Genomic DNA, 25,404 nt, shown 5'->3' with positions numbered 1-25,404 from the left:
CTCTAGCCTAATACGAAATACGTAATATCAATGCTACAATACTATAGCACTATGATCTTGAGTAATGCCTAAGGAGCAAAAATTATGTAGATTAAAGATAGGTTGTTTTATAGGACAGATAAGAGTTTATAGTCAAGCTAAAATTCATTTAGAATCAGTTGCTAGCCCTCGATATATCCCTCCTATCCTGTGTTAAGTTTCAAGCACATTCGCTACAGCGTTACTCTACATGCATAACTTCATGTATCGAAATTTTAGATATGTTCAGTCAGAAATTAAGTAGCAAATTTTTGTCGTTAGCACTCGATGTTTACGTGGATGGCTTCATAATCCATTAGTACATGTGGCTACAGAGTTCAACAATGAATATTCCATTGTCTTTCCAGTCTTTTCTCAGATTCAGTATCAACCCCCAATTTTGTGATCAACGTAGCATGAGTTTCGTCTATATTGAAAGCTTTGGTGTTTGTTCTTCGTAAAAAGATATTCTGAGCGCCTATTAATGTTATTTAGTTGAGCTTGGCCGCACCAAATGCTTACACGGTCCTCATCCCCATTTACCAATCCAATCCTCCAGCACCCCTCTCACCGCCAGCCAGTATCTGCGCTGTCTTCCCCTTCTCCCCCAGTCCCCCTTCAAGATGCGAAACTGGCACGCCCTTCCTCCCCTTAAGCTGCAACCGCTGCAATTTCTTATCTAGCGCCACGAACGGATCCTCCGTCTCACTCTTCTTAATCTTAAACTTGCTCGTCCCCAACACGCTATCCAGCTCCTCCACACTGGGCAGCTTAACATACAACCAGCCATCCCCCCTCTCTTCAATTGGGAAAACCGCAATATTGACAGACTCGTCGTTTGCACACTTGCCCGCGTTTTCGCCAGAGAGCTCGTAGTTGCGTTTGTGGTAGGGGCACGAGACCCAGAGTTTGTTGTTTGCAAGGTCGTCACCGATGAGGCCGTCGGAGAGCACAAAGGCGCGCTTGTGTGGGCACATTTGCTGCGTGCAGTAGTATTTGCCGCGCACTTTGAATACCGCAAGTTGCGTGTCGCCGCGCTTGATCGCCTTGCTATCCCCAGTGTCGACATCCTGGAACTCGGAGGCTTTGACCAAGGGTTGCCAGGAGAGCTCTGTCCATTTTGTGCCGCGGAAGTCTTCGGTGACGGAGTCTTTGGGCCAGTAGGAAGGTCGTTCCTGGCCGCGTTCTTGCGTGGGCTCGATGGTGTCGACAATGGTTTCAGAGGTGTTTGCGAATTGGGAGAACCAGGCGCGTTTCTTGGGGTCTTTGAGGACTTCGGTCCATTCGCAGAAGAAGGTGCCCACAAGATCTTCCATTTGCTTCTCTAGATCGGCGCAGATACCGAGTTTGTCTTGCAGGATGACCTCCTGGAGGTACTTGATACCGCCTGGGAGGTTCTCCATCCATCGGGCTGTTCTTTGCAGCTTGTCGGCCGTCCGGATGTAGAATGCGAGATAGCGATCGAGAATAGGGACCACGTCATCTGGTGGCACGTCTTTGGCCAATAGCTCCGAATGCCTGGGCTTTGCACCACCGTTGCCACCGACAAAAATATTAAATCCCTTTTCAGTGGCAATGAGACCAAAGTCCTTGTTTTGAGCCTCTGCACATTCGCGCACACAGCCTGAAACTCCGCCCTTGAACTTGTGTGGACCACGAATAGACTTGTAGCGCTCTTCTAGGCGCACAGCCATGCCTACACTGTCACCAATACCGAAGCGACACCATGTTGTTCCAACACATGACTTGACCGTTCGGAGCGACTTCGCGTACGCATGACCAGACTCCATGCCGCCGTCAACGAGTTCTTGCCAGATATCTGGTAGATCTTGTTTGCGTGCACCAAACATGTCGATACGCTGGCCACCCGTAATCTTGGTGTAGAGGTTGTATTTCTTCGCCACTGTCCCAATGATGATGAGCTTCTCCGGTGTGATCTCGCCGCCAGAAACTCTAGGAACAACGGAAAATGTGCCGTTGCGCTGGATATTGGCCAGGAATCGATCATTTGTATCTTGAAGACCTCGGTTGTTTACCTCAAGAAGATGTCTGTTGTACAGCGAAGAGATGATGCTTCCAATCGTCGGTTTGCAAGCCTCGCATCCCAGGGAGTTGGCGTCCTTTCCTGCCTCCTTCATTACAGCAGCGAAATCCTTGAGGCCTTTGACGTAAATGATGTTGAAGAGGTCGGCACGAGAGTACTCAAAGTGTGGGCAGAGATGGTTCTTGATCTCATTGCCCATAGACGCCATAGTCTTATTGAAGATGGTTTGGACGAGCGGCATGCAGCCACCACAGCCAGTGCCGGCCTTGGTGCAAGACTTGACATCGCCGATGCTCTTGCAGGTTCCGTCTTTGGTAGCATTGACTACATCGCCTTTGGTGACGTTGTGGCATGAGCAGATCTGGGTGTCATCGGATCTACGGTTGTCAGTAAGAGTATTCCCCTGATCACTGCTTCTTTACTCACAAATCAGAGCCATCATCGTCGCCCTTTTGCGCGCCAACAATGAGCTCGCTGGGTGGTATCTCGAGCGGCTTCTGGTTCTTTACCATGGGCACAAGTTTGATGTAGTCTTTCGTATCACCAATCATCATGCCACCCAGCAAATACTTTCCATCCATAGTAAACAGATACTTCTTGTAGACCTGTTGGAATGGGTCCTTGTATGTGAGTGCCTTGACTGGTGGTGGTGCTGGTCCATCTGTCAGGCTCTTGACCTTGTCTCGCGTCGTCTTCGCATTTGGCTCCTTGCTATCGGCGCGCTGGCGTCCAGGTAAGTTCTTGGGGCCATCGCGATCGGCAAAGAAGTCACCGAAACTTGCAACTTCGACACCTAGCAGCTTGAGTTTTGTGCTGAGATCTGGGGCTTTGAACTTTCGCGGTGCGTGTGCTTTCGCTTGGGTCAAGTTGAAAGCTAGTACATCGGCCATCTCGACACCAGGAGCAATGAGGCCAAAGGTTTGGTTTTCCCAGCTCGCACACTCGCCAATGGCATAGATGTCGCGTTGAGATGTTGCTAGATCAGGTCCGACAACTATGCCTCCTCCTCTGTCAGCACATTTTATACCCGCTTTCCTGGCCAGCTCATCTCGGGCTTTGATGCCAATCTACGCATGTCAGTTTTGTTCGTCGTCTTAGAAAGCCAAGAGACTTACTGCGAAGCAAATGCAGGAACACTCCATCTCCTCGCCATCTTCAAATACCACGCCTTTGACAAAGTTGTCTTCGGTAGTCAAAATCTTGCCCACCCTCTTACTCAGCATGACGTCCAGGCCCAATGCTCTTACTTGCTCCACAACCATACCACCAGCATCGCCATCTAGTTGCCTCGACAGCACCCAGCGGTTTCTTTCAATCAGCTTAACTTTGGAAAAGTCCTCTAGATCCATCATCGCATGTGCGGCTTCGAGACCGAGCAGACCGCCGCCAACAACTGCGCCAGTAGTGCCTTTTCGTGAAGAAGAAAACTCGATCAATCTTTGCAAATCCTCAATGGTGCGGTATACGAATACACCTTGTGCATCGTGGCCGGGCGTGTGTCGGGGAAGAAGCGCATCGGAACCCGTTGCCAGAACTAGGATGTCGTATGATACGGTCTCTCCAGATGATGTTTTGACCGTCTTGTCCTCGGAATCAATCTCGGTGACAAGAGTGTTGAGGTGGTAGCTCAAAGCGCCTTCTGGCATGGAGGAATACTGTGACGAAGTTAGCCTCATTCATATGCGGCTGCAAGATTGCGACAAACCCATTCTTGCGGATTGAGATATAAGTTTTCCACTTGACGGTGTTGGAAGAAGCTAGTTAGGCCAACGCGGTTGTATGCAAGATGTGGTTCTTCGCCAATGACAACAACATCGTATTCTCTCCGCTTGACGTCGTACTTCATGAGTTTCTCGCTGGCATCGATGAGCTTCTGCACCAAACATCTCTTTGGAATTTGCGACTTACATAAAAGCAATGCCGACCATGCCCAATCCTACAACCACGATTCTTTTCCGTGGGCGATCATTGTTGATCTCTCCCTTCTTCTCCAGATCTGCTACTTTTTCAGGTAGCTTATTTGCTTCCGCATCGTTCCATTGCCGATTTGATATATTTCCATCTTTTGATCCCCAGGTCGCTGTGATGTGGCGGTCACCCGGCGGCGAGTGTGATTCACCAGATACAGGCTCGATGCCTTGGGTGACAATCGGTTCCGTTTCCGCCATTGTGATTTCAAAACAATTCCTCGAATGCCCGTATGCCAGTCGTGCTCAGAAATATCGTCGCGGACTCAAGTTACGAGGCGCAAGAGATAATACCACTATCCGCTCACCCAAAAGGCACAACAAACCACAAACGAAATGGGAGAGAAAGCAGGACAAAACGGAGCGAGGTAGAGAAGAAAGGCGTAGCCCTCAGCTTGATAAGTCTAAAAAAACACATGAATCCGACCTATCCATTCGAAACAAAACTCCCGTAGCACAACAAAAAAACTACCGCCCATTAGCTAGGAATACCTCTAGTCTAATCCTTGCCCCTCAAATCACACCACCCTCCTAAACCACACTTACATCACACAAACACCTCTCTCTTTCCCAACCCACTCAACACACACCGGCTCCTCCTCCGCGGTAACCTACGGAAATGCATCATAATCTTCCACCCTCAGCACATCTATCTCCGGTACTTCATTACTAGCAACGCTAGCGTCAAAGTCGAAGCGGGTAATACGACGTCAATGCGCAGCCCGCCCTCCCGCCTCGCTATGGATTTAGCCTAGCCTACTAATAAAAGACGAGTAACTTAGTTGATTATCTTCGCGGGGGTTCTGAGTGGGTACGTGGTTGCAGGTTCTCCGTGGAGATTCGCGTGGCTTGAGGGTTGGGGGTTGGGTTGGGTTGTCCTTATCGCGAGGTGGGCCGAGATAGGCAGGGCTTGGCGGCAGGGGTCTTATCAGTGGGTTGAGGCATCGGAGATGCTGGGGGTTGGTGGTGCGTTTCCGATGGTGTTCGCTGGGGGATAGTAAGTGTGGGTCAAGAGAGTGAGAGATGAGATGCTGGGGAGCGGAGGGGGTGAAGATGTAGGTGAGGATGTTGCGCACATGAGAGAATTTTTTGTGTCTTGAAATCAATTCAAATAGGAGAAAGCGTGTCGCGATAGTAATGAGATTTGTTTTTTTAATGGTACGGAACCATTGGGGTCGCAGTAAATCCAGCATCGCACCGTACGCTTTGCCTGATCGAGTATGAGAGAGTCAAAAAAGCGACTACTGTGTATCAACCAGACCCAAATATCCAATATGGCAAAAAACCAAACAAACGCTTCACTTAGATGCATGCTGTGAACAACTAAAAAACCAAAATCTCATCTTCTTCCCAACCCAACTTCCCCAAAACTTCGCACGTCGCCTTCTCCAACGCCTCAGGTCCACAGACCAAAACCATACCCTCTCCCTCCCCCCTCACACACTCCTCCTTGAGCATCGCCTCTCCAATCCGCCCTCTCCGCCCCTCCCATTCCTCATTCCCCTTCGTCAATGTATGCAAAATCCTGCACCGATCCTCATTCTCCTTCGCAAAAGCATCCAGGTCTTCCCTGCAAAGTATATCCTCCACAGTGCGATTTCCATACAAAACAGTGCACTGTGTTGCATCTTCCCTGTCCTGCATGACTGCGCGAAGGACCTGGTATATAGGCGTGATACCGCTTCCACCGCAGATCATGTAGAAGCGCTTTACTTGCTTGGTTTGCTTGCCGTTGATACTGCAAAGGCCGCGACCGAGGTATTCGAATTTGCCGATGGGACCTTTGACGTCGAGGCTGTGACCGAGGGGGATGGCGTCGAGTGCTTTTGTCATTTTGCCGCCGGCGCGGGAGGGCGTGTCGGCGTATACTTTGATGAGGATGTCGCAGTAGCCTTTTTGGTTGGTTTGGGATATAGGTGTGTAAGAGCGGATGATGGCCTCGCGGGTGACTGGGTCCCGAAGACGAAGCATGAGGTGTTGACCGGTGGGTAAGCCTAGGGTTTGGTCGTCATGATCGAGTTTGAAGCGGAAGATGTGCGTGTCTGATGAGACCTTCTTCTTGGATTGGAGATGAGCTTGGCGCCATTCTCGAGGGTGAAGAAAGACGGATCGGGGCTCGTTGGATCCTGTAGTCGCTTGGCCTTGTGCCAAAGCCTTCTGAGAGGCCTCATCCAAGGTGCCAATGTGGTAATCAGGCATCATCTTTTTAGCTGTTTCGCTGTCTGAAGGTTGTCAGTATTTCTACTCAATGTCAATCTTCAACATGTGTCTTACGAATCGCCATGAACTCATCAGTAGCATCCGTTGCTGCGGCGCTCACGATGCTCTGTGCACCGCCAGGATGCCCTTCCAGAAATGCAGTGCCATCGTACACCTCTCCGTTCACGACGAACCATGGGTTCTCTGCCTTGTCATGCTCTCGTAGCTCGTCAATGTCGATGACCCTATCAACTCCATCTTTGGTCATTTTAATCTCTTTAACCTGTTCGATTTCGGCATGTTCTGGCTCTTCATTGCCCACCTTCTCTCCCCAATGGCCGTTGGAAAGATTACCGCCAGCCTTCTTGACGCGCTCCATCCATCCGCCAGGCATTAGAGCGGGCTGAGTAGGATGTTCGAACCGCAGTTTGTCGTTTTCCTTGTGTATCATAATTCGGAACCAAGGATTGTTCATCATGCCCAGGACACTCCAGTACATGTCTTTTGGTTGCACGCACATGGCTTCGTCCATGACTCTGACTACAATGTCATCTGCTTGTTTGAGTTCTTCAGTTGAAATTTCAATATTCCAAAAACACCAGCAGAAGCTTGTTTCACGCCAGTCCATGTCTAACCTTGCGTCATACAGCTGCCGATCATCGAAAGCTCGGTACTTGTCTTCTGGATAGTCGATATTTGCGAGTCTCCACGACTTTCCTTGGTCCAAGGACAGTTCACAACGTGTTACACGCCGGCCGCCACCACTATAAGCGTAGCCACGTACGTTGTAGGAACTTTGACTCGAAGAAAGGCCTAATTCTTCTCCGTGTTGGGGGAATGCGATAGCTGAATTAGGCGAAAGATCATAGATGGCATACCGCTCGTCCGTCCACCATTTGGTGTTCTTCGCCGCTTCGTCTGGGTCAACTATGGTGGGTAGTACTCTGTTGTCGTAGATGTGGTACCAGTTGTCACTAGGCTCAGCAGTGACTATCAGCTTTTTCAGCCACTTGACACTTCTACCGCCAATTTGACCAGGAATTACAGCGCGCAACGGTTTCCCGTGATCGGGTCTTAGCATCTCGCCGTTCATCTTGTGTGCCAGCATGATTCCCCGGTTAGGATCCATGACCCAGTTGAGTTTTACCGAAGTGCCATAATATCCATTAGGCTACGTAGAGTGTCAGTAGTTAGAAAATGTGTTGAACAGTATCACTTACAAGTTTGTCAGCTCCCTCCATGCAAACGTACTTGGCCTTCCGCAGAGGTTTTGCTCGTTCGATAATGTCCTTCATCACCACACCAGTGAAAAGTGCAGTGGAAACTCCAGCCGGACCCCACGAGAAGCCTTTGCTCTTTCTGACAATATTTTGTTCTTTTCTTCTGTTGCCGGCACAGACCAATGTAATGGGATATGTCACATTCTCGTACTCTTCCAGTAGTTGCCGCAGGGTGATTTTGAGAGGGTTTTCTACCAAGCTACAAGAGTCTCAATATCAAGATGCTTTTTTGGAATCAACAACAACTCACCCTTCTACGGAGAACTCCCAGTCTAAACACTCGGCATCTTGAACTTCCGGTACTGCTCCATGATTCCTAACGTAAAAAAGCTCGGGGCTAGTGAGAAATCCCTCATTAAACAAATCAGTCAACGGTGCTTCGACATTGAACGGATGCACACCCGTCAGCCGGATCAGTCTCGGATCTCGTGGGACATGCGCGTCTGGGGTGGATTTGTCGAGGTCTAGAACTTGGGGTGGAGTATTTGGAGGTGGTGGAAGTGGAAAGTCATCTTGTGTTGATGTTGAAAAAGTAGACTCGACATCGTTGCCATCGACGGTTTCTGGTGGTGATGGGGGTAATTGTTTTGATGTGGAGCCTGCGTGAGGCTGTAACTGGCGTTCATGAAGAAACGACATAGGGACGGCCGCCTGCTTTTGGGTGACTACGCTCATGGTGCAGATGCAGCGCGCGGTACCTAAACTTAAATTGGTGCCGACAGGCGGGTACTGCTCTTAGCTATGCACAAATGTAGAACAAAGGCCAAGTAAGAAGAAGAAAATTCAGGCACAAAGGCGGAGTGGGGTATTAGAATTTAGAGGTAGCGGCGAGAGTGTTGGACTTCTGGAATTGTTGGCTTTCAGCTAGATGCAATAGTGCCTCCGGAGCGCAAATCGAGCGGTCCTCCAGTAAGTAACAAAGATGATCTTTTCACCAACGTCAGAAGCTTACATAGGAATACCGCGGAAACCCAACTTCCATCTGTGGAGAAGACGTCAAACCCTGCATGTCGTCATCACCTAGACCCTCATGGCGGACTAGGCTCTGGCCATACCGAATTACTATAGAGTTTTGATATGCGGCCTTATCTTTGGCGCTGAAAGAGGATTAGCGCCCGATACGGGGCGGCAAACAGTGAGCGATTTCTGGGCAGTTAGACGATGTTCCTGGCCGGACCGCACAAAGTGGATAAAGAGTGGGGGCTATCGTCGAAACATTAGGTTGAAGATCTTTTCAGCGGAGATGCACCATCCGAGTATACTTTCTCCAGTGTCACCACAACTTTGCAGAAGCCGCAGTATAGCGACGTTTCAAGCCATGTTCATTGCGCCGGCTCTGCCTGAGACCACGAGTTCTTATGCAGATTGAACAGATTCGCACGAAGCAAAAGCATTTGTGATAATATCAGTCTTACTGCCTCCACAAGTGCAGGACCAATCGGAGCGCCTGCGCAAGAATTGGCCAGGTAAGAAGTAAACATTGGCTACATGATTGCGCAGTAGAGTTCACTCAGTCTTTGGGAGAGTCCGGAGGAAACATTAGACCGAGCGAACTTGATAGTGTTCACCGAAGGTGTACATGGGTGTAAGTAAGGGGACCGGCTGTTCTGATGGTCTGGTAGAAACAGTGCGCGCTTCTCCGCGGGGTACAAGTGCAGAGGGCGCCTGGTAGCCCTAGCCATAAGCGATCGGTCACCCTTGACTTTGAAAACATAAAATAGACTTCAGGTTCATCCGAGTAGCTTCTCTTTTAGTGTTTGGCCTTGTCCTATGGGCCCAACTTGAACATGCCCCTGGAGTCGTTGTTGCAATGTCTCCGCGCGAGCCTTCATGCGCTGCTCCGATCTTTGCTTCACGCTGGCTTTATCATACCGACCACGAATACCATGTTTGATGCGTGTAATCATATCAGCTGCCTTGCCTTTGGTGAGGTCGCTTGGCTTCAAGTGGTCTTCTTTAGGTCGAGACTTATTGATAAAGTCGATTTGTGCCTGGGAAGCGCGACTTCTTCGCCATGCCTGATTCTTATTAATCCAGATGTATTGGAACGCGTCCGCCGCGTATGTATCAGCTGCATGGACGACATGAGAGAAAGACTCGCCCTCGGCGATGACGCGCGGTGTACCATATGGGCTCTTCATCTGCTTGGTGACAGGTATCTTCCAATAGTACTTTGCTCTGAAGAAACCATCCTCGGTGTCCGAGGGCTCGATAACGAGATAATTCCCAGTTTTCCCAGAAAGCACATACCTACCCTCGCCTACACCTACCCATGCATTTGGGCTAATGTTGCGTATGTATTGATCACCAGAAGTATCTGCTATGAGGTCATGTACAGAGTCGTAGTCGGTAAAGGAGATGCTGCCAGGCAGCTTTTTAGCGACAGTCGGTTGTTTTGCCATTGAAGCTTCTTCTTCTCTTTGCTTTTCCAACTCTTTTCTTTCCTCGATCTTTGCCAAAGTCTTTGTGTCTGCCTTGTCTACAATTTCTGCAGGGTCCAGACCAAACAAGGTAGGGGTCGAAACGACTCCAGTACTCAAAGCGGCAACCATGTCAATGATATGGCAGTTGTCTTTACCATCGTGTAGACGCATGCCGCGTCCGATCATCTGAACCAGGAGATTGCGAGACTTGGTTGGCCGGGCCAAAAGCACACAATCGATGTTGGGGATGTCTGTGCCTTCGGTAAATACGCCACAGTTGAGCAACACGGGGAATGCTTTGTTTCGGAAAGCGTCGATCCTTGCGCTGCGGACCTTGGTTGGCGTTTCTCCCGTGACGAATTGCGCATCGATTCCAGCCTGGCGGAACATGTTTGTGAGATTGGTGACGTGACTGAGGTCAACGCAGAAGATGAGCGTCGAGAGCCGGTCCTTCGCCTTGGCCATCCAGGTTTTGAGCACAAGATTATTCGTCTCGTCAGTATTGATGGCTCTGGAAAGAGCGCCGGCCTGAAAATCACCATTTGATCCTGTGTTCACTTTGGTCAAGTCGGCCTTGATCTCGACGGTTGTAAAGATTACATCAGAGAGCCAATTCTCTTCAATCATGTCTACATAGTCACTGTCTAAGGTTAGCTGGCTCACTCGCCACCCGTCCCATATCGAGACTTACCGGTGGTAGACAATGTGGTCAATGACAGCGCCCAGCCTCCTGCCGTCGAAGCGGGATAAGGTAGCCGACACGCCAACGAGAGCAGGAGCGGCGGTATTGCTCCAGTCAGTAGCATGGCGCAGGCCAAAGTGCTCAAGGACATCGAGATAGGTCGAGCTGACAATGTGGTGGGCCTCATCGACCAAGACGAGTTTATAGCGGGCGGGATCAAACTTCTGAAGACGGTCGCCTGATGTAATGCTTTGTATCGAGGCAACGGTGATGTCGGCAGCACCCGAGGCTTGATGGTTGCCCATTTCAATGTCTACATGCTTGGTGGGGTATGCGCGGGCACAATGGCGTGCGGCCTGCTCAACGAGCTCACGACGATGGGCGAGGATGAGTGTCTGGGTCGCATTGCCACGGGCGGGGACGCGATCGATTAGGTGAGTGAAGATGACGGTTTTGCCAGAGCCTGTTGCCAATGATACACCTAAGCGCTGGTGACCGCGCTCGAGGTACGACAAGACGGCTTGGATACATTCTTCTTGGTATTCGCGTAGGACAACAGCGGGTGGAGATGGTGGTGGTGATGGTGGCGAGGATGACGGTGATGAGGGCACAGCTGGCACGGCGGCTTTTTTCCTGGCCCTGGCCAGCCGTGAAGCATTTCTTCTCCCTACCCAGACAGGTCGGTAGCCTGGCCGAGTGCACAGTCTCAGCGCATGGCGGAACATGAAGACGCGTCGAGGGAGAGCGAGACTGTCGCCAAATCACGATGCATGACGCAGTACAGGCAAAGTCGGCCGCGGTAGAGCCCCACTTAAATGTCTCCAACCACCTACGGCAGGAATATTTCTATAATTACAGACGAATGGCAAAAGTAATGATCGTAGGATAGCCGAGAGCAAGCCATATCCGAGCATGCGATTGTCTTGAACCGTTCTAGTGCCTGAGAAGCATCTGCCAGCAGCCTTGCTCATTGGGGCAAAGTATCCATCACGTGACCTGTCTGCAAGCATCTCTTCTTTTGCTACCTACTCCACCACAACTACTATCACCACCTAGCTGCATGTACACACTGCCACTTGCTGCTGTTTTTCCGGTCGATACAGGTGTACTGGGAGACGGCTGCCTGGGTCTCGCCCGCCATGCAAGCTGAGTCCGACTGGACTGACGAACCTTCCCGGTCGTCCAAGCGCCGTCGAACAGATGCAGAGAGATTGGCACGTCCTCGGAAATACCACGTCGAAGGAAAATACTGTGACAGATACCGCCTTCTCTTCAATGGCATTGTTCGGGAAGCTGCCACACGCTTCGACAATAGTCACATGCCCTATGCTTTTTACTCCTGGCAAATTGGTTCTTCGTTGTGGTCCACAGCCGAGCAAGCTACCTTTTACTCGGCTCTACAGCGACTGGGAAGAGACGATGTCCCAGGCATAGCAGATGCAGTCGGTAAAAGCATACCAGAGGTACGCGAACTGCTCTTGTTGCTCCACGGGGCCGCAGTCAAGCAGGGCAATGCTGGTCTGACTTTTCGCGATATCCCGGCCGCCGTTGAGATTGGTGACGAGTGCGACGCCCAAGTAGAACTTGCAGCCGATGCACTGGCGTGGTACCAGGAAAAGTGGGAGGCTCGCCAAGAGCAAAAACAACATGGCGACTACTGGTTGATCACTTCGGCCGTGGCTGATGCAATTGAGAACGCCATCGACGGGGAGGCAGACGAGCCAGCACCTCCTCGAAGAGGGGGGAGGGTCATTGTAGGGTACGTATGTGTGTTTGTATCTAAGAAGACCGTGCTGACCTGTGCAGAGCATGCCTGTCGTGCAAGAAGTTTAAGCAAAAGTGCGACCGAGAGCTTCCATGCAGTAACTGCAGGCGACGGAAAACGGCCCAATGCGTGTATCCTGAATCATCTACCAAGGCTGATCAACCTGTCAACTCTGAGGAGCCCCAAAAAGACGGGGAACCAGATAAACCAGACCATGCACCAACTACACCAGCTATTCTAGAATCACTGCCAGAAGGATCACTGTTGCACCCACAAAATATGCTGAAGCTATCAAGGGATGTCTTCATGAATCGTTCACCGACGATACCTTCTCCTTGGCCGCACTGGTCGCAATGTACATCAGACATTGCCCAAGAGCCGTCCATCTATCGTACTGCATTTGGCGACTTTCACAACCTCGTCGTATCGGTAACTACACGGCTTGTGCGACTGGCTATGATACAATCAATGTCCCGTTTACGGTCGCGGAGTAAAAGAACCACACACGGTGCACTTCCCACAGTAAGAAAAAGAGACGTCCGTACCGCCGTCGACCTTGCGGGTATGCCTAGAAACAGCCAAGAGAGATGGAGAGGTGTTGCACGGCGGTGCGCACTCAGAGTCTACGATCAGCAGCTATCTCGACATGGTCGCAAGAAAATCAAAAGAGAGGTGCCTTGGGATGAGTTTGAACGCATTATGCGCCCAGAGGAGCCCATTGCCAGTACTCTGACGACGGACGTGGAATCTTCAGATGATCAGGCTGAAGCCCGGTTACGAGCAGCGCGAAAGGGAACGCCACTTCCTATAGAACAACTCGCGCTATCTGACTCGGATGAGTCGTCGCTGGACGAAACTATGCAATCATCACAGCCCACACAGCCGTCCCGAGATACAGCCGGCCGGTACACAACAGGAGACGGCCAAACACCAAAGCCACCAACACTGACACTGAAGCAGCATGATCGAAAAAATGCTCAAATGGACGAGTTGGAGATGTGGATTATGCTCGGTCACGACCCAGACAAGTCCAAGTACCTCAACCAGATCGGTCCCGTCAGCGATGAAGACGACGAGGAAGACGAGAGAGTCATCACGCAACCCGACGACTGGCGCTCATTCACAAAGTATCGCGTGGAATGGGAGGAACTTGAAACACTACCAACACCCCAAGACTTTGAGGCAAACCACACACCTCTCGCAGTACCGCCCGTTCTCCACGACGATACCGTAGAACCCCAAGACTCTAGCTCCGATTACACAGATGGGCCTGGAAAGAAGAAGCAGCGCCCAAGGAAACCAGAACCAGTCGAACTTGAGGCAGAGAGCGCTCACGCTTATGCAAATCGGAAGGCACGAGAGTTAGCGCAAGAAATGGAGCTGCCTATGAGCGAAAGTAGTCGTCAAGGTCATGGGATGAGTAGTGCTTCTAGCGATAGTGGCGGCGAGGGAAGGTACAAAGTAAGGCAATCCATCGAGACGGGTGGCCGTAGGGCGGTGCATTCGGACGACGAGGTGAGCGAAATGGACTGGGATACATTTATCGATTGAGATTTCAGTCAGTCATGGTATGTATCGTCTAGGCAGTCACAGAAATAGCCGGGTTCAAGTTTCTGCCTGAGTAATAAATCACCTACCGGTTTGGTATCAAAGAGGTTCGGTACTAAAGATGCTTCTTGGACGTCACCTAGCAGCTAGCTCGTTTATGTAAAATGGCTGTTGTAATTTGGTATTCGATTTTCCGGTAATTTTGAGCATACGTATTGTTCTTTCATCCCATGTGTTCCATCAACGCACAGTCGCAGCTGATTTCGGATTTATTCGATCCATGGCACTTGTGGAACACTTACTGTTCACACACAAGATAAGTAATGTCTAGGTTGAGTTCAAACTCCAATTTTGCTTACTATCATAATGTCTCTAGTATCATCCACGTCTCGTCTGATACCGCACTCTGAAATCAAACGGTCATAACTGGCTGTTCCCAAGTTCGGGATATTTTTGTCTACACATACCAGTCTGGTTCAGGGTCCAAAACCCAAACTCCCAAGTGAGAAGAGAAAAAAAAACTGTCAAATAAAAAAAACTCATGCCAGCTCACCATTCTTATCCAAACCCTGTACCAAGGTTCTCCTTCCATCCACTCACAACACCCGCTTCATCTCGACCCCCCTCCCTTCCCGCCTCCCACATAACTCTCCCACCCAACCACACTTTTCCCATCATCATCATCACCACCACCACCAAACCGTTCCCCCACTCCAAGCGCACTAACAATGAAGCTACTCCTCCTCATCTCCCTCGGCCTCCTCCCCACCCTCGCCGTGGCGGGCGAAAAACTTCCCCCCCGTCCCAGCGGCAAATACGGCAAAAACGTCCCCCCCGAGCCCGTCGACCAGCCGCTCAAGCACCCCAAAGATCCCGCACTGTGGTGGCAAGGCATCACCGACGATGATGTGTATTACCCAGAGTGGGCCATCGCCGCGCGCGCAGATGCGACGGCGGAGACGAAGGGAGACGACGACGCCACCGCCGACTCAAGCCTAGACTCGAACACCCAAGGCAAGAAGAAGCACGACAAAAAGCCAACCCCAGATGATGCAAATCTAAACCCAGATGAGCAAAACCCAAATCCAGATGATCAACAGCCAGACCCAGATGAGCAACAGCCAGACCCAGATGAGCAACAGCCAAAGCCAGGTGAGGACGAGGAATCGGGCTTCGCGGGCACGTGGAAAAAGAAGGATGGCAGAATGCAACACGTACATCGAGGCGGCAAGAAAGAGCGCTGGGGTCGCATAAAGGCTAGACATGTGCAGCATATGATGTTGCAGGGGTAGGAAGGAGGTTTCCTCGGTAAGTTCTTCTTCTTCTTCTTCTTCTTCTTCTTCTTCTTCTTCTTCTTCTTCTTCTTCTTCTTCTTCTTCTTCTTCTTCTTCTTCTTCTTCTTCTTCTTCTTATTGATATCATCCCCCCAGGATAAGAGGAGGAAAGAAGAGTTTTTTTTTTGCTGACAAGTATTGCTGTAGGGGAAGTAGACAGCAGAGATTGAAGAGTCAAACAGATCGTAAAGGGATTTTCCAAGTTGCTTTGTCGAGAAGGGAGGTATGGATTAAGTAGCGGGTTTTATAGAGTGGTTGCCGATATGATTTGGATTTGAAATTGGTGGAAAGTTTACGAAAAAAGGTTTTTTTTTGGGGGGGGGGGCGAATTGGAGAAGGTTTTTAGAATTCATTGGTAGTAAAAAACTATAGCCAATATCTGTGAGGAAAACCAGTTACGCACTTCACCACAGCCTAAAACAACCCGTTCCTCATGCATACCTGACAAAAATCACAATGCAGATAGGTTTGGACAATCCGAATGAAAAGGAGAAGAGGATAGAATTAACCAACAACCCCCCAAGTGCATCACAGCTTGGGCCGGATGCATGAGCACGAATCAACGTGGGAAAACCTAGTCTAAAATCTACCACCCAATAAATCTCTTTTAATCTCCATGGCCCTTCCCATAAAAGAATAACCAATCAAACTCCACAAAATCATTACAAGACTTGCTTGAAGAACAAACGCAATAGACTCAACTACACGGAAGACCCTTGCGGACCCCGGTCCGGCAAAAAGGGCAACATCCATTGCCAAGATTGAGAAAACAAACCATCAAGATGTGCGTGCATAGTATAGCGTGCAAATGACGCAATGAAGGGAAAGAAAGGAAAAGAAAAGAAGATACATGAAGAGAACAAGGGGATAAGAAAAAGAAATCAAAGGAGAGACAGAGGCCTAGCGGACTGGTATAGCGCGGAAAACAGATATACGACAATTTTCTCCCCCCAGATCAATACTTTAGAAACAGGCATCAAGATAAACAGTGGCATGAAAGCGTAATAGCCGCGACGAGGAAAGAAGAAACGGCCTGAGTCTCAACTGTATAATAACAAAGACTGATTCCAAACGCCGACTTCATGGTATACACGATGTTCGAATAAGACATCATTTTTTTGTAATAATCAGACGACAGAGGCCCTAAGTGCAACCTCGGGCGGTGTAGGAGGTAGTGGCGCAGTGGGTGGTGGTGCTGGGAGACCCATGAGCGAAGAGAGTGGCATGCTGAGAGGCGTGACTGGAAGATCTGCGGTTGGTGGTGGCGGAGGAAGCGGTATGCTAGGCGGCGGAGTAGGCGATGCGATATTGCGAGGTGGTGGAGGAAGAGGCATGTTTGGTGGCGGTGCGGGTGGCGGCAGGCCAATTGAGCTCAAACTTCGCTTTGGTACAATCGTCTTTTGGCTGGTTTGCTGGGCTAGCGTTCGTTGCCTCAGCGCCTCGATATTAGGGTATGCTTGAACGTTGGTCGTTGCAGGAGCTGCTTGGATGGACATTCTTTGGCCAGGAACGAAAGACGGTGTAGAAGAGATGAGACGCAGTGGGCGGGATGATAAGAAAGGTGCTCGGTCAGAACGGATCTGGACTGAGGCTGGCCGACGCAATGGGTTAGACTGTGCTGAAATAAGACCATGAAGGCTAGGGGATATTGATATGTTGGATGCTGCTGAAGCTGGCCTTATTGGCGCAGTCACGGATCGATTTGCGATCAAGGGGGAAATGGAAGGCGTAGGTGAGGGTGTCTGGCTGGCTCGACGTCTGGCAGAATCGATATGTTGGGCTTGAGGGCGGACTGGAATAGGTCGCAGAAAGGGCTTTGGTGACCCCGAAGTTCGACGCCTTGTCCCGCTGACTTTGCTAGTAGAAGCAAGGTAGGGTGCTGGGTTTGACATGCCTGTTGTTGTCGCATTACCCATAATGGACTGGCGTCGAGCAGGTGGCGGGGGAAGTGGTGCAGGCTCTTTGGGAGGAGGCGAGATGACGTCCCTCCTAGGTGGCGAGCTGTAGACATGAGCATTGAATCTCACTGGGCTATCCTCGCGAGTAGGAGGGCTGTCGTCTTCCTCGGACTGGTCTGGAATATCGTTCTTGAGCTCCGGGGGCGATGAGTATGCCAAGCCGATTTCAGTTGCTTCAGATTGGTCCAAATTTGGTGCTTGGTCAACTGATGAAATTGGGTCTGGGACCGAAGGAGTTTCAAACCCGGAGAACGTGGGTGATGCAGGACTATAGAGAGAATGACGCAAGTTTTTAGATAATGCTTCAGCTGACTGCAGAAGATTCTCGTCAGTCGTCGGCAGTGGCTGCATGGATCTACGTCGGGATGACATTGAATTGTTTGGATTCATCTGGAAGGATCGCAGAGACATGGCACTTCGGAGAGGCTCGTTGTCGCCAGTCGCACCACACTCTTCCATAAGAGGTGATTGTGGCGCGGGTGATGATTCGCGCGATGTGTTCCGGGTCCCAGCGCCAGAAAAGGATGTTGACGACGACATGAAGGAGTACCGTGAGCGGCCGCGCAATTGTTCGAGTTGCATCTGGTGCTGAGATACCGGTGTAGAGGTGGCTGATGACGTCTCGACGGAGAGACGGCTGCTTTGTCGATGAGATTGTCCGCTAGACGAGTCTATGCTACGTTTAGTCTGTTCAGGATTCGTTTCCCAGTCTGAGGTGATGATTTTTGGCGACGCTGAAAGGCGTGGTTCAATTGGTACAACCTTGCTCATGTTGTACGCGTCTCGACTGACCCTGAACCGATGGTTTGCAATTTCAGCAGACTCTTTGCTTACCGAGCCGCCATCGGTAGAGCAAGAAGCTCGGACAGAGTCATCCCTTGTTCTTGTACCACCAAGGTTATCAATCTCCCTTCGCACACTCGTCATCCATTCGTCCATCTCTTCGGCGCTCTCAAGAACCAAGAGGAAGCTCGCTACAGACCTGCGTGTGTTAAGATGTTGTGTCCGCAGACGTGCAAGGATCGAGCTTTTTGGGCCAACTTCGAGTGCCCCATCACCGCTAGCATGGCTGGATATTTGAAGCACCCAGTGTTTGCCGGGTATGAGGTCACAGGCAAAAGCCGCAGACTCCTTGCCGAGTTTGAGTACCTTTTCCGGTACCCTGTCAGAGGGACCGTCACCAGCATATTGCAGGATGTATCCGCTAGTGACCAGGACGTAAATTTTGTTGACAAGCTCTGGTGTAGGCGGGTGAAGCACCGAGTGGGATATGAGGCGTTTGTGGCTCTTCTCCAACTTCTTGGCCTCTGTGCTGTTTTCGGTAATGGTGGATAGTTCGCGTTCATGGTCGATCCTCTCGAGTAGAGACTCTGCTTGGCGTCTTTGGCTCTGTGTGCGCATCAAGACCTCTGGAGCAAAGACACAGGCTTGTACGGTAGCATGCTTGATAGACTGGGGATAAGCCTGGAAGAGCGGCGGCGGCTCCCAGTCACCAAATTCATTGTATGATGCAGCGGAGCGCATAGATGTGGGCCGAAATCTTTGGCTTGCTCGGGCGCGTATTGTCTGCTGAGCGGGGGGCGAAGGGTTTTGTCGCAGTGAAGACTTGGGTACGGACATGGGAGCAGTCGGCTTTGGCGGCGTTTGTGGCCGCATTGGCACTGCGAGACCAACCTCTGTGTGACCGCGGGCCTTTTCTACCTTTGGCCTGCTAAATAGATTGAACAAGGACATTCTGGAAGATACACGCCCGGGCGTTTTTGTTGGAGCTGGTACGGATGCTTTGGATGCTACCGAGTGTGAGCGGGCTGCTTCTTGTGCTGCTTCTCGCAGGTTTGCTGTAGAGCGGGTAAGGCGCCATCTGGACATGGGCGGCCGTGCCGAAAGGTCGGCCATTGTGAATGTGCTGTGACTGCACGGCGGCAGTGTAGCAATGTGAGAGAGCGACTGGAGGGTAAATGTGAGTGCCGGTGAGTAGATGATTTGGAGGGGACAAGGCGAGTGGGTAGTAGGTGTGGCAGATTGGTTGCGGCACGGGACAGTCGAATCTGTCGATATGGGGAGCGACAGGGAAGGCTGGTCTCTCGGGGGTCAAGGGCTCTCGGAAGGGATGGCCGGGGTGCAGACGTTGGTTGAATATGGTCCGTGTGTGAGAGTGTGACAATGGCGATTTGGAAGTCGAGGATATCGAAAGAGCCGAATTGGGGATTAAGCAATGTGGGGAGAGTCAGCGGAAAGGAACAAGGAGCGGGCTATAGGTGGTGGTGGTATAGCACCAGGAGAAGCGAAGATCAAACGAGCGGACAGGACATGAGCCCATGAGCAACAAGAAGGCGGCGGCGCCGGGCGGCAGATATGTGGACAGGACCAGAAAGCCGACCAAAGTGAAACGACGACACGAGTCGGCTTTGGTAACGAGAGTCGCGGAGGAGGAGAAGAGTGGTGGCGAGGGTTAGTTGCCGCAGATGAAGGATGGGTAATCATGGTAGTGCGCCAGGGGAGCAGTTCCCTGTGTGATGTGAAGACGCAGGGGGTGTAATGTGGCCCCTATACAGCCAGCTCGACGACAAAGTTGGGAAGGGAGAGATGGCGACGGCGTGCGCTAATCGAGGCCAGGGTTATTTTGGCGCGCTGCAAGCAGGCTAGCCGGGGGAGGGCCGGCACAACGTCTTTTGACAGTGCGCTGGCTCAGCCAACACGAGCATTTGGCTGTGCACGCGGACGAAGCGCGCCGATGTGAACGGGGGTTAGGGTGCAGGTACGCCACGACGCATTTTGGTAGAGAGTCCAGGCAGTACCTTGCACAGGCGGAGACGGCGACGACGGTGATGATGACGACGACGACGACAGAGTAGTTTGTAGCAGAATCCACCACTTGGCTGCTCTCGGGGCGGGGTGGAAAGGACAGGGTCGCGAAAAAAGTATTATTAGCGAAACTCTGCAGGATAAGGCCGGGCAGGGCGCGGCACTGTGGCCGCAGCAGCCGGCGCCAGGCAATACTGGGGCGTGGGGAGATATTGGATCGTGTTTGGGCGGTGAACTTGTTTTTCACGGCCAGTGTGGCACGTCCGTCACAAACACGGTCAGGGTGCGACGACGAGGCCAAAAGGAAAACGAAGTCGTAGTGGCAGCGTGGTAGAAGGCCACCAGGGGCGTGGCCACAATGTTTAGCCTGGTGTCTCAGCGTGTGCCACAGGCAGCGAGGTGCATGAGTAGAGTTTGGTGCGGTGCGGGTGCACGGGGAAGGCCATGTTAGCCCGCGCAAGCGGGGGGCATGGCTGCAAATCTTATCCCCGTTGGTGACATGTCGAGATGACGACGGGCACGGGGATGGTGAAGATGGGGCGGACGGGAACGAGGACTGATGGCGATGGAGACGGCGATGGCGATGGCGATGGGGGGCGGATGATGAGACGATGACAAGTGCAGTGGTGGTGGTGAGTAGCGGGAGAGGGGGGCAGGGGGGCGGCCGGCTTTGGTGTTCCTGCAGTAGCGCGGCCGTCCGACTTGCCCCGCCAGAGCTGCTTTCAGTCACCCCACCACAGCTGCCTGGTGACGCTGACGCTGCCCGACTACCCCGACTGCTTACTGGTACGCGTCCATCGACAGCGACACCATCTACACCTACTTGCAAGCCAGCACGATACATACACACCTACACCCCACCCCATCCCATCCCCGCCATGCCCGACGTCAACACAATCTCACCCCCTCCCCACGCCTCGCCCTCGCCTCGCACCCAGTCGCCCTCGAGCTCGCGCTCTCCCCACTCGCTCGCTGCCACGGCTGCCTTGAATGCCGGCATCCACAGCCAGGATTCGCGCTCGCCCTCGTCGGGTGACATACGCAGAGATGCAGAGCGTGCCCGTCGCCGCTCCAGCATCCGCATGAACCTCAACCTCAACGATCCCGCCCTACCTGCCCCCGGCGAGATGCAGCAAAGCCCTTCAGCTCGCGCCAGAGGCACCGGCACCTGGCCACACAGCCCCCACCACGAGCGCGCCCCTAGCCTGGGGGAGCTGCACCAGGAGCTTGAGGCTGAGCAGGAGGGCCAGGTCAACCGCCTCCTCAATATGATTCGCGCCCAGCAGGCCCAGATAAACAGCCTCCAAGCCAACCAGCACCCCTCGTCCGCCTCTGCTGTTGTCGACGACGGCACCCCAACCTCGGAGCGTTCCATGTCCATCCCCGCCTCGCACTCGCACTCGCAGCACATGTCGCCGCTGCCCTCGGCCGCCCAGCCCCGCTCCCGTTCGCCCTTTGGCCTGGGTTCTATCAGCCGCCAGTCGTCGTTTGCAGACCGCTCACGCCACAGCAGTCATGCGGGCTCTCCCGCCCTGCGGCCCATATCCGGCCAAGCCGGCTCCTACGACCCCCACGACATGCTTCCCAGCCCTGCAGCCGCTAGAGATGAAAGTGCTTTTTACCAGGCAGAGACCCAGAATCTGACTCGCGAGAACCAGATGCTCAAGCAGCGCATACGAGAACTAGGCAAGTACTTATCTAGCTGTAGTACACCACTAGTGCTGACGGTATTCTTCTGTAGAGCGCCAGCTAGCAGAACAAAACCCTACCAGCCAAACCACCCACTCGCCCTCTGTCCACTCTAGTCTTGCCCCAACCCCTAATCGCCAGGCCGACAATGGTGATGATGGCACCCAGGATGCCCAGCCCTCGGCCACTGCAGAGTAATTTTGGGTCTTTTTTGTTATATCTTTTTTTCCTACGGGCGTCAGGTTGGGTTTCTCCTCTCATGACATGATTATGACGGTGGCGGCGGTTGCATGGTAATGGCGTTGAAGTGGTTTTGAGAAGAAAAAAACAGTGACTCCTAGTCATCGTTCTTTTTTTCGGTAATTTGCAGTACGACCAATGGCTTGTGGCTGAATTCGTCACGTTAATTGACTATTTTGGTTTTCGCATGTGTGGTTCCGACATGACTGTACTTTTGGTCTGGGATTAATTGTTTGCTTACCCCATTGCACAGCAACAACCTTGCGAGAACCAGAACAAAATGACAATAATCATGAGATCTATGCCTTGGATGCAGGTATGAAAAAACAGATGAGAGATATATCACGCAATTATACGACACGAGCAGGTACGTCATGGGTATCCTAACTTGACACGTAACAACCCTTGTCTACCCGCGCGCTCCTGCCACCTGTTCGAAACCACTACTTGGAAACATTTACAACTATAGCGAACTATTTTAATTTGTTCTTCTCCATAAAATCCCCTACTAATATATACACACCTACTCTCAAGTAAGTGTACATGTCCGAAACCCACAATTATGCAACAACAAAACTAGTCCCCCATCCTCCCATTTCCTTACTAAACATACCACGCCAATGTCTAAACACTGCAACACAAACAACCCAATAAAGCCATTTCCCCAATCACACCCTTTTCCCCGCGCGCACCAACAAATACTTGGACCCCCTAACCGTTTCAACTCCCCTCTCCACCGCGCAAAAAAATAATCCGAAATAAACGTTCTACCCTTTTTTTTCGGTGATCCAAACTTTCTTCGCCGTATGTTTCAAGGAGAAAGGGCCAAAAAAAAGAACACGCAATAGAAAGCTTGGACACAGACGCGCACACTGATCACTTTGGAGCCCCCCCGCTCCCTCCGGGCACGGGCTCCTAACGAAAAAATGGAACCCTTGATCTCTCTCAATCACCGTTTCAAAACGTTGGCGCGGAATGAAAAAAAGGTTAAATTGCGCAAAGGTAAAGGTTGAAGATTTGGATTGAGTCGGAGATGCAAGGGAAACATAAGGGGGGGAGGGTTAAACTCTGCACATGATGGGGTGAAGAGACGAAGGAAAAAAAAGGGAGAAAAGAAAAGAAAAACAGAATAATTGGAGAAAAATCTCCATGAGAAAAAGCGCTTAGAGGTTACTATGAAAAAAAAACTCGAGTACAACTACAGATACTGTTTCTCTCTCTCTCTCTCTCTCTCTCTCGCCTTCGATATCACACCACACGTCACTCTTCAACTCAAGAACACAAATTTTTGAACATGTGGAAAAAAAAAACGCCAAAATGCGCCTGCTGAGCCATGCATTGTATCATCGTGCCTAACCCCCCGTCTCTACCTCGCGCTATCCCTCTACCCTAGTGTAGCTAAACAAACAAACAAACAAAACACGACCTACACTAACACTACAACTACTCCTCCTCAACCTCCTCCACAGTTGCCCGTGGTGGCCGCTGAGTTGCTCCACCCTCTGCTGTAGGTTCGGCCCCAGTAGCTTGCGGTGCGTTATCCACAGGTGCGGGCGCAGGCGCAGGAGGAGCAGCAAAGGGAGCAGCATTTGGCGGCACTGGCGTCGTTGTCCTTGAAGCATCATGACCGTGTTTCTTGCTCTTGATACCTGCCGCTTTAGCAGCCAGCTTAGCAGCTTTCTTTTCCTTTTTCGCAGCCTTCTTTGCCTTGATATCCTCGGGAGTCTGTCGTAATGATTAGTTACATCTTTTGAAGAAGAAAAAAACAAAGGACCAAAAAAAAGGTCGGGTATATCCACGTACCTCTTGCCATGCCCAGACAGGCCGGAACGAGTCGAAGAAACCGACGTCTTCGAAGAGATTCGGGTAGAGCCAGAGACCAGGCGGCGCAACGAATATCGTGATGATGAAGAGAATCAGGCGGACAATGGCCATGACGAAGAAGAGTCCGATTAATCCGAGCATGCCCATACTCAGGTACCACACACCTTGGCGCAGCATCAGTGGCCACAGCGGGAACAGCACAATGGCAATGACGGCTACCAAGGCGCCCACAGCGTACAGCTTCTGCTTCCATTGCGATCCTTCGTACAACCAAATGTAGTAGCTGTCATCATTTGCGTCTTGGTGCTGCTCAATTTTGACAGTCCACAGACCCTTGACGCGCTTGGGCTTGGCGTGGTTGTGGCCCTCGTGTTCGTCCTCGTCGGCCTTGGATACCCGGAGCGCAAGTAGAGAAAGCGGCAGCAGCTTGAAACAGTTCTCTGCCGTTACGCGGTCGTAGACTTCTGGGAGCAGGGGGTTCTTAGCCCGTGCCTTTTGGTATGCGGGTGACTGGATGGCGCGGATTGCTCGCTTGACTATTATTCACTTGTTAATTGCATATTCACTTGACAGAATATATATATATATATATATATGGTCGCATCCTACCTCTGAACATGTCCTTTCTCTTTTCGTCGTGCACGACGGTTCTGGGCTTCAGGTCCTGCGACTTGAGCCAATTCGCAAGAGCAATGGCTTCTGGCTTGGGTGGGCCGGGCTGGATGGGCTGCTGCTGTTGCGCGCGCTGCTGGGCCTCCATCTGCGCCTGCATCTGCATCTGTTGCTGAGCCATGGCCTGCTGTCGCATTCGCTGAACATATTCCTGAATCGAGATTCCATGCCTTTGGGCCTCGGCGGCAATTTGCATCTGGATTTGCTGGATTTGCTCGGGTGTGGGCTTTTCGCCGTTGGGCCCGAGGGGTATCGGAATGGCAATCGAGCCCGGTGGTGGCGGGCCTTGATGGGTCTCGTACTCTGGCGGGGGTTGTTCTTGTTCGGCCATGGTGAGAGCGAGAGTTTGAACCGCTGGGCAAGAGAGATGACCTGACCGATCAAGGCGGAGGGGAAACCAGGTTGTTGATGGACGACTCTGGAAAAAACTAAAGCGTTTGGCGGTTGACACGGTGGACTTTGGTGATGCCACATTACATCAAACCCCAGGCCGGCGGAAGGTAGGTCCGGGCGGGGTGACTAAGCGACGCTTGGGTACATGAAATTCTTTGCGAGCTACTAAAAGCTTTTCCTTCCACCTCACCTGTTCACAACAACTTCGACTTTGTTTCCACATACTGCCAGGATACTCTACGCGCACCATGGCTTGCGCTTTATTGCTTCACGAATCCGACTAGGCCAATCGTTGACGAATGCCGTGCCCTCAGCATCCCTCTGGCAGGGTCTGGTGCGCGGCCGCACATGCCTCGAGGAATGCGCTTGGAGCCAGCCATGTAAAGGGCACCGCCCTTGTCCAGCACCAGCACCAGCATGGCCAGCATTGGCCAGCAAGTATCGGCTGGGCACAGGGTTAAGGAACGAGGGCCCCTGTGGCGAGGGGCTGCATTCCTATTGAACATGGACCAGGCGGTGTCGCATGGGCATATGCAGCGCGTACGGGCATGTGCTTCAAAGTG

General features: G+C 51.7%; 7 protein-coding genes across 7 annotated transcripts; 3 read left to right on the top strand and 4 right to left on the bottom strand.

Moving 5' to 3' along the window:
* Positions 1-315: 315 nt before the first annotated feature.
* Positions 316-8,337, bottom strand: PSV08DRAFT_413243 (nitrite reductase). The gene is made up of 9 exons (XM_066093952.1): positions 7,759-8,337; positions 7,449-7,707; positions 6,304-7,399; positions 5,408-6,251; positions 3,971-4,249; positions 3,768-3,918; positions 3,178-3,717; positions 2,489-3,129; positions 316-2,439 (listed from the first exon to the last, which is right to left on the bottom strand). The coding sequence occupies exons 1-9, from the start codon at positions 8,181-8,183 to the stop codon at positions 558-560; spliced, it is 6,117 nt and encodes a 2,038-aa protein (XP_065947939.1). The 5' UTR covers positions 8,184-8,337; the 3' UTR covers positions 316-557.
* Positions 8,338-8,870: 533 nt separating this feature from the next.
* On the bottom strand, positions 8,871-11,338 carry PSV08DRAFT_233263 (P-loop containing nucleoside triphosphate hydrolase protein; the record flags this gene model as incomplete). The annotated part of the gene is made up of 2 exons (XM_014217741.2): positions 8,871-10,571; positions 10,623-11,338. The coding sequence occupies 2 exons, from the start codon at positions 11,336-11,338 to the stop codon at positions 9,239-9,241; spliced, it is 2,049 nt and encodes a 682-aa protein (XP_014073216.1). The 3' UTR covers positions 8,871-9,238.
* Positions 11,339-11,752: 414 nt separating this feature from the next.
* On the top strand, positions 11,753-14,146 carry PSV08DRAFT_233259 (uncharacterized protein; the record flags this gene model as incomplete). The annotated part of the gene is made up of 2 exons (XM_014217721.1): positions 11,753-12,372; positions 12,420-14,146. 2 exons carry the CDS (start codon positions 11,753-11,755, stop codon positions 13,927-13,929), a joined length of 2,130 nt encoding a protein of 709 aa, XP_014073196.1. The 3' UTR covers positions 13,930-14,146.
* Positions 14,147-14,654: 508 nt separating this feature from the next.
* PSV08DRAFT_366843 (uncharacterized protein) lies at positions 14,655-15,441 on the top strand (the record flags this gene model as incomplete). Its single annotated transcript, XM_014217722.2, has 2 exons — positions 14,655-15,234; positions 15,408-15,441. One exon carries the CDS (start codon positions 14,655-14,657, stop codon positions 15,216-15,218), a length of 564 nt encoding a protein of 187 aa, XP_014073197.1. The 3' UTR covers positions 15,219-15,234; positions 15,408-15,441.
* Positions 15,442-16,387: 946 nt separating this feature from the next.
* PSV08DRAFT_383378 (uncharacterized protein) lies at positions 16,388-19,114 on the bottom strand (the record flags this gene model as incomplete). The annotated part of the gene is made up of 1 exon (XM_014217709.1): positions 16,388-19,114. One exon carries the CDS (start codon positions 19,112-19,114, stop codon positions 16,388-16,390), a length of 2,727 nt encoding a protein of 908 aa, XP_014073184.1.
* Positions 19,115-20,859: 1,745 nt separating this feature from the next.
* On the top strand, positions 20,860-22,249 carry PSV08DRAFT_366841 (uncharacterized protein). Its single transcript, XM_014217718.1, has 2 exons — positions 20,860-21,709; positions 21,765-22,249. The coding sequence occupies exons 1-2, from the start codon at positions 20,902-20,904 to the stop codon at positions 21,908-21,910; spliced, it is 954 nt and encodes a 317-aa protein (XP_014073193.1). The 5' UTR covers positions 20,860-20,901; the 3' UTR covers positions 21,911-22,249.
* A 956-nt stretch (positions 22,250-23,205) lies between these two features.
* On the bottom strand, positions 23,206-24,886 carry PSV08DRAFT_406135 (translocation protein Sec62-domain-containing protein). Its single transcript, XM_014217698.2, has 3 exons — positions 24,386-24,886; positions 23,756-24,312; positions 23,206-23,677 (listed from the first exon to the last, which is right to left on the bottom strand). The coding sequence occupies exons 1-3, from the start codon at positions 24,777-24,779 to the stop codon at positions 23,396-23,398; spliced, it is 1,233 nt and encodes a 410-aa protein (XP_014073173.1). The 5' UTR covers positions 24,780-24,886; the 3' UTR covers positions 23,206-23,395.
* Between the last annotated feature and the right edge of the window lie 518 nt (positions 24,887-25,404).

This window comes from Bipolaris maydis, assembly GCF_028858645.1.
Source record: "Bipolaris maydis strain C4 unplaced genomic scaffold PSV08scaffold_19, whole genome shotgun sequence".
NCBI classification, from domain to species: domain Eukaryota; kingdom Fungi; phylum Ascomycota; class Dothideomycetes; order Pleosporales; family Pleosporaceae; genus Bipolaris; species Bipolaris maydis.
This window is presented reverse-complemented; position numbering and strand designations above follow the sequence as displayed.

Bases quoted from the DNA above. Each gene is read 5' to 3' on its own strand.
- PSV08DRAFT_413243 (XM_066093952.1), bottom strand. From the start codon at position 8,183: ATGAGCGTAGTCACCCAAAAGCAGGCGGCCGTCCCTATGTCGTTTCTT. The intron at 6,252-6,303 runs GTAAGACACATG...GACAACCTTCAG, and splicing joins TGATGAGTTCATGGCGATTC to ACAGCGAAACAGCTAAAAAG. The intron at 2,440-2,488 runs GTGAGTAAAGAA...TGACAACCGTAG, and splicing joins GACGATGATGGCTCTGATTT to ATCCGATGACACCCAGATCT.
- PSV08DRAFT_366841 (XM_014217718.1), top strand. From the start codon at position 20,902: ATGCCCGACGTCAACACAATCTCACCCCCTCCCCACGCCTCGCCCTCG. The intron at 21,710-21,764 runs GCAAGTACTTAT...ATTCTTCTGTAG, and splicing joins GCAGCGCATACGAGAACTAG to AGCGCCAGCTAGCAGAACAA.
- PSV08DRAFT_406135 (XM_014217698.2), bottom strand. From the start codon at position 24,779: ATGGCCGAACAAGAACAACCCCCGCCAGAGTACGAGACCCATCAAGGC. The intron at 24,313-24,385 runs GTAGGATGCGAC...AGTGAATAATAG, and splicing joins GAGAAAGGACATGTTCAGAG to TCAAGCGAGCAATCCGCGCC. The intron at 23,678-23,755 runs GTACGTGGATAT...TCATTACGACAG, and splicing joins CTGTCTGGGCATGGCAAGAG to ACTCCCGAGGATATCAAGGC.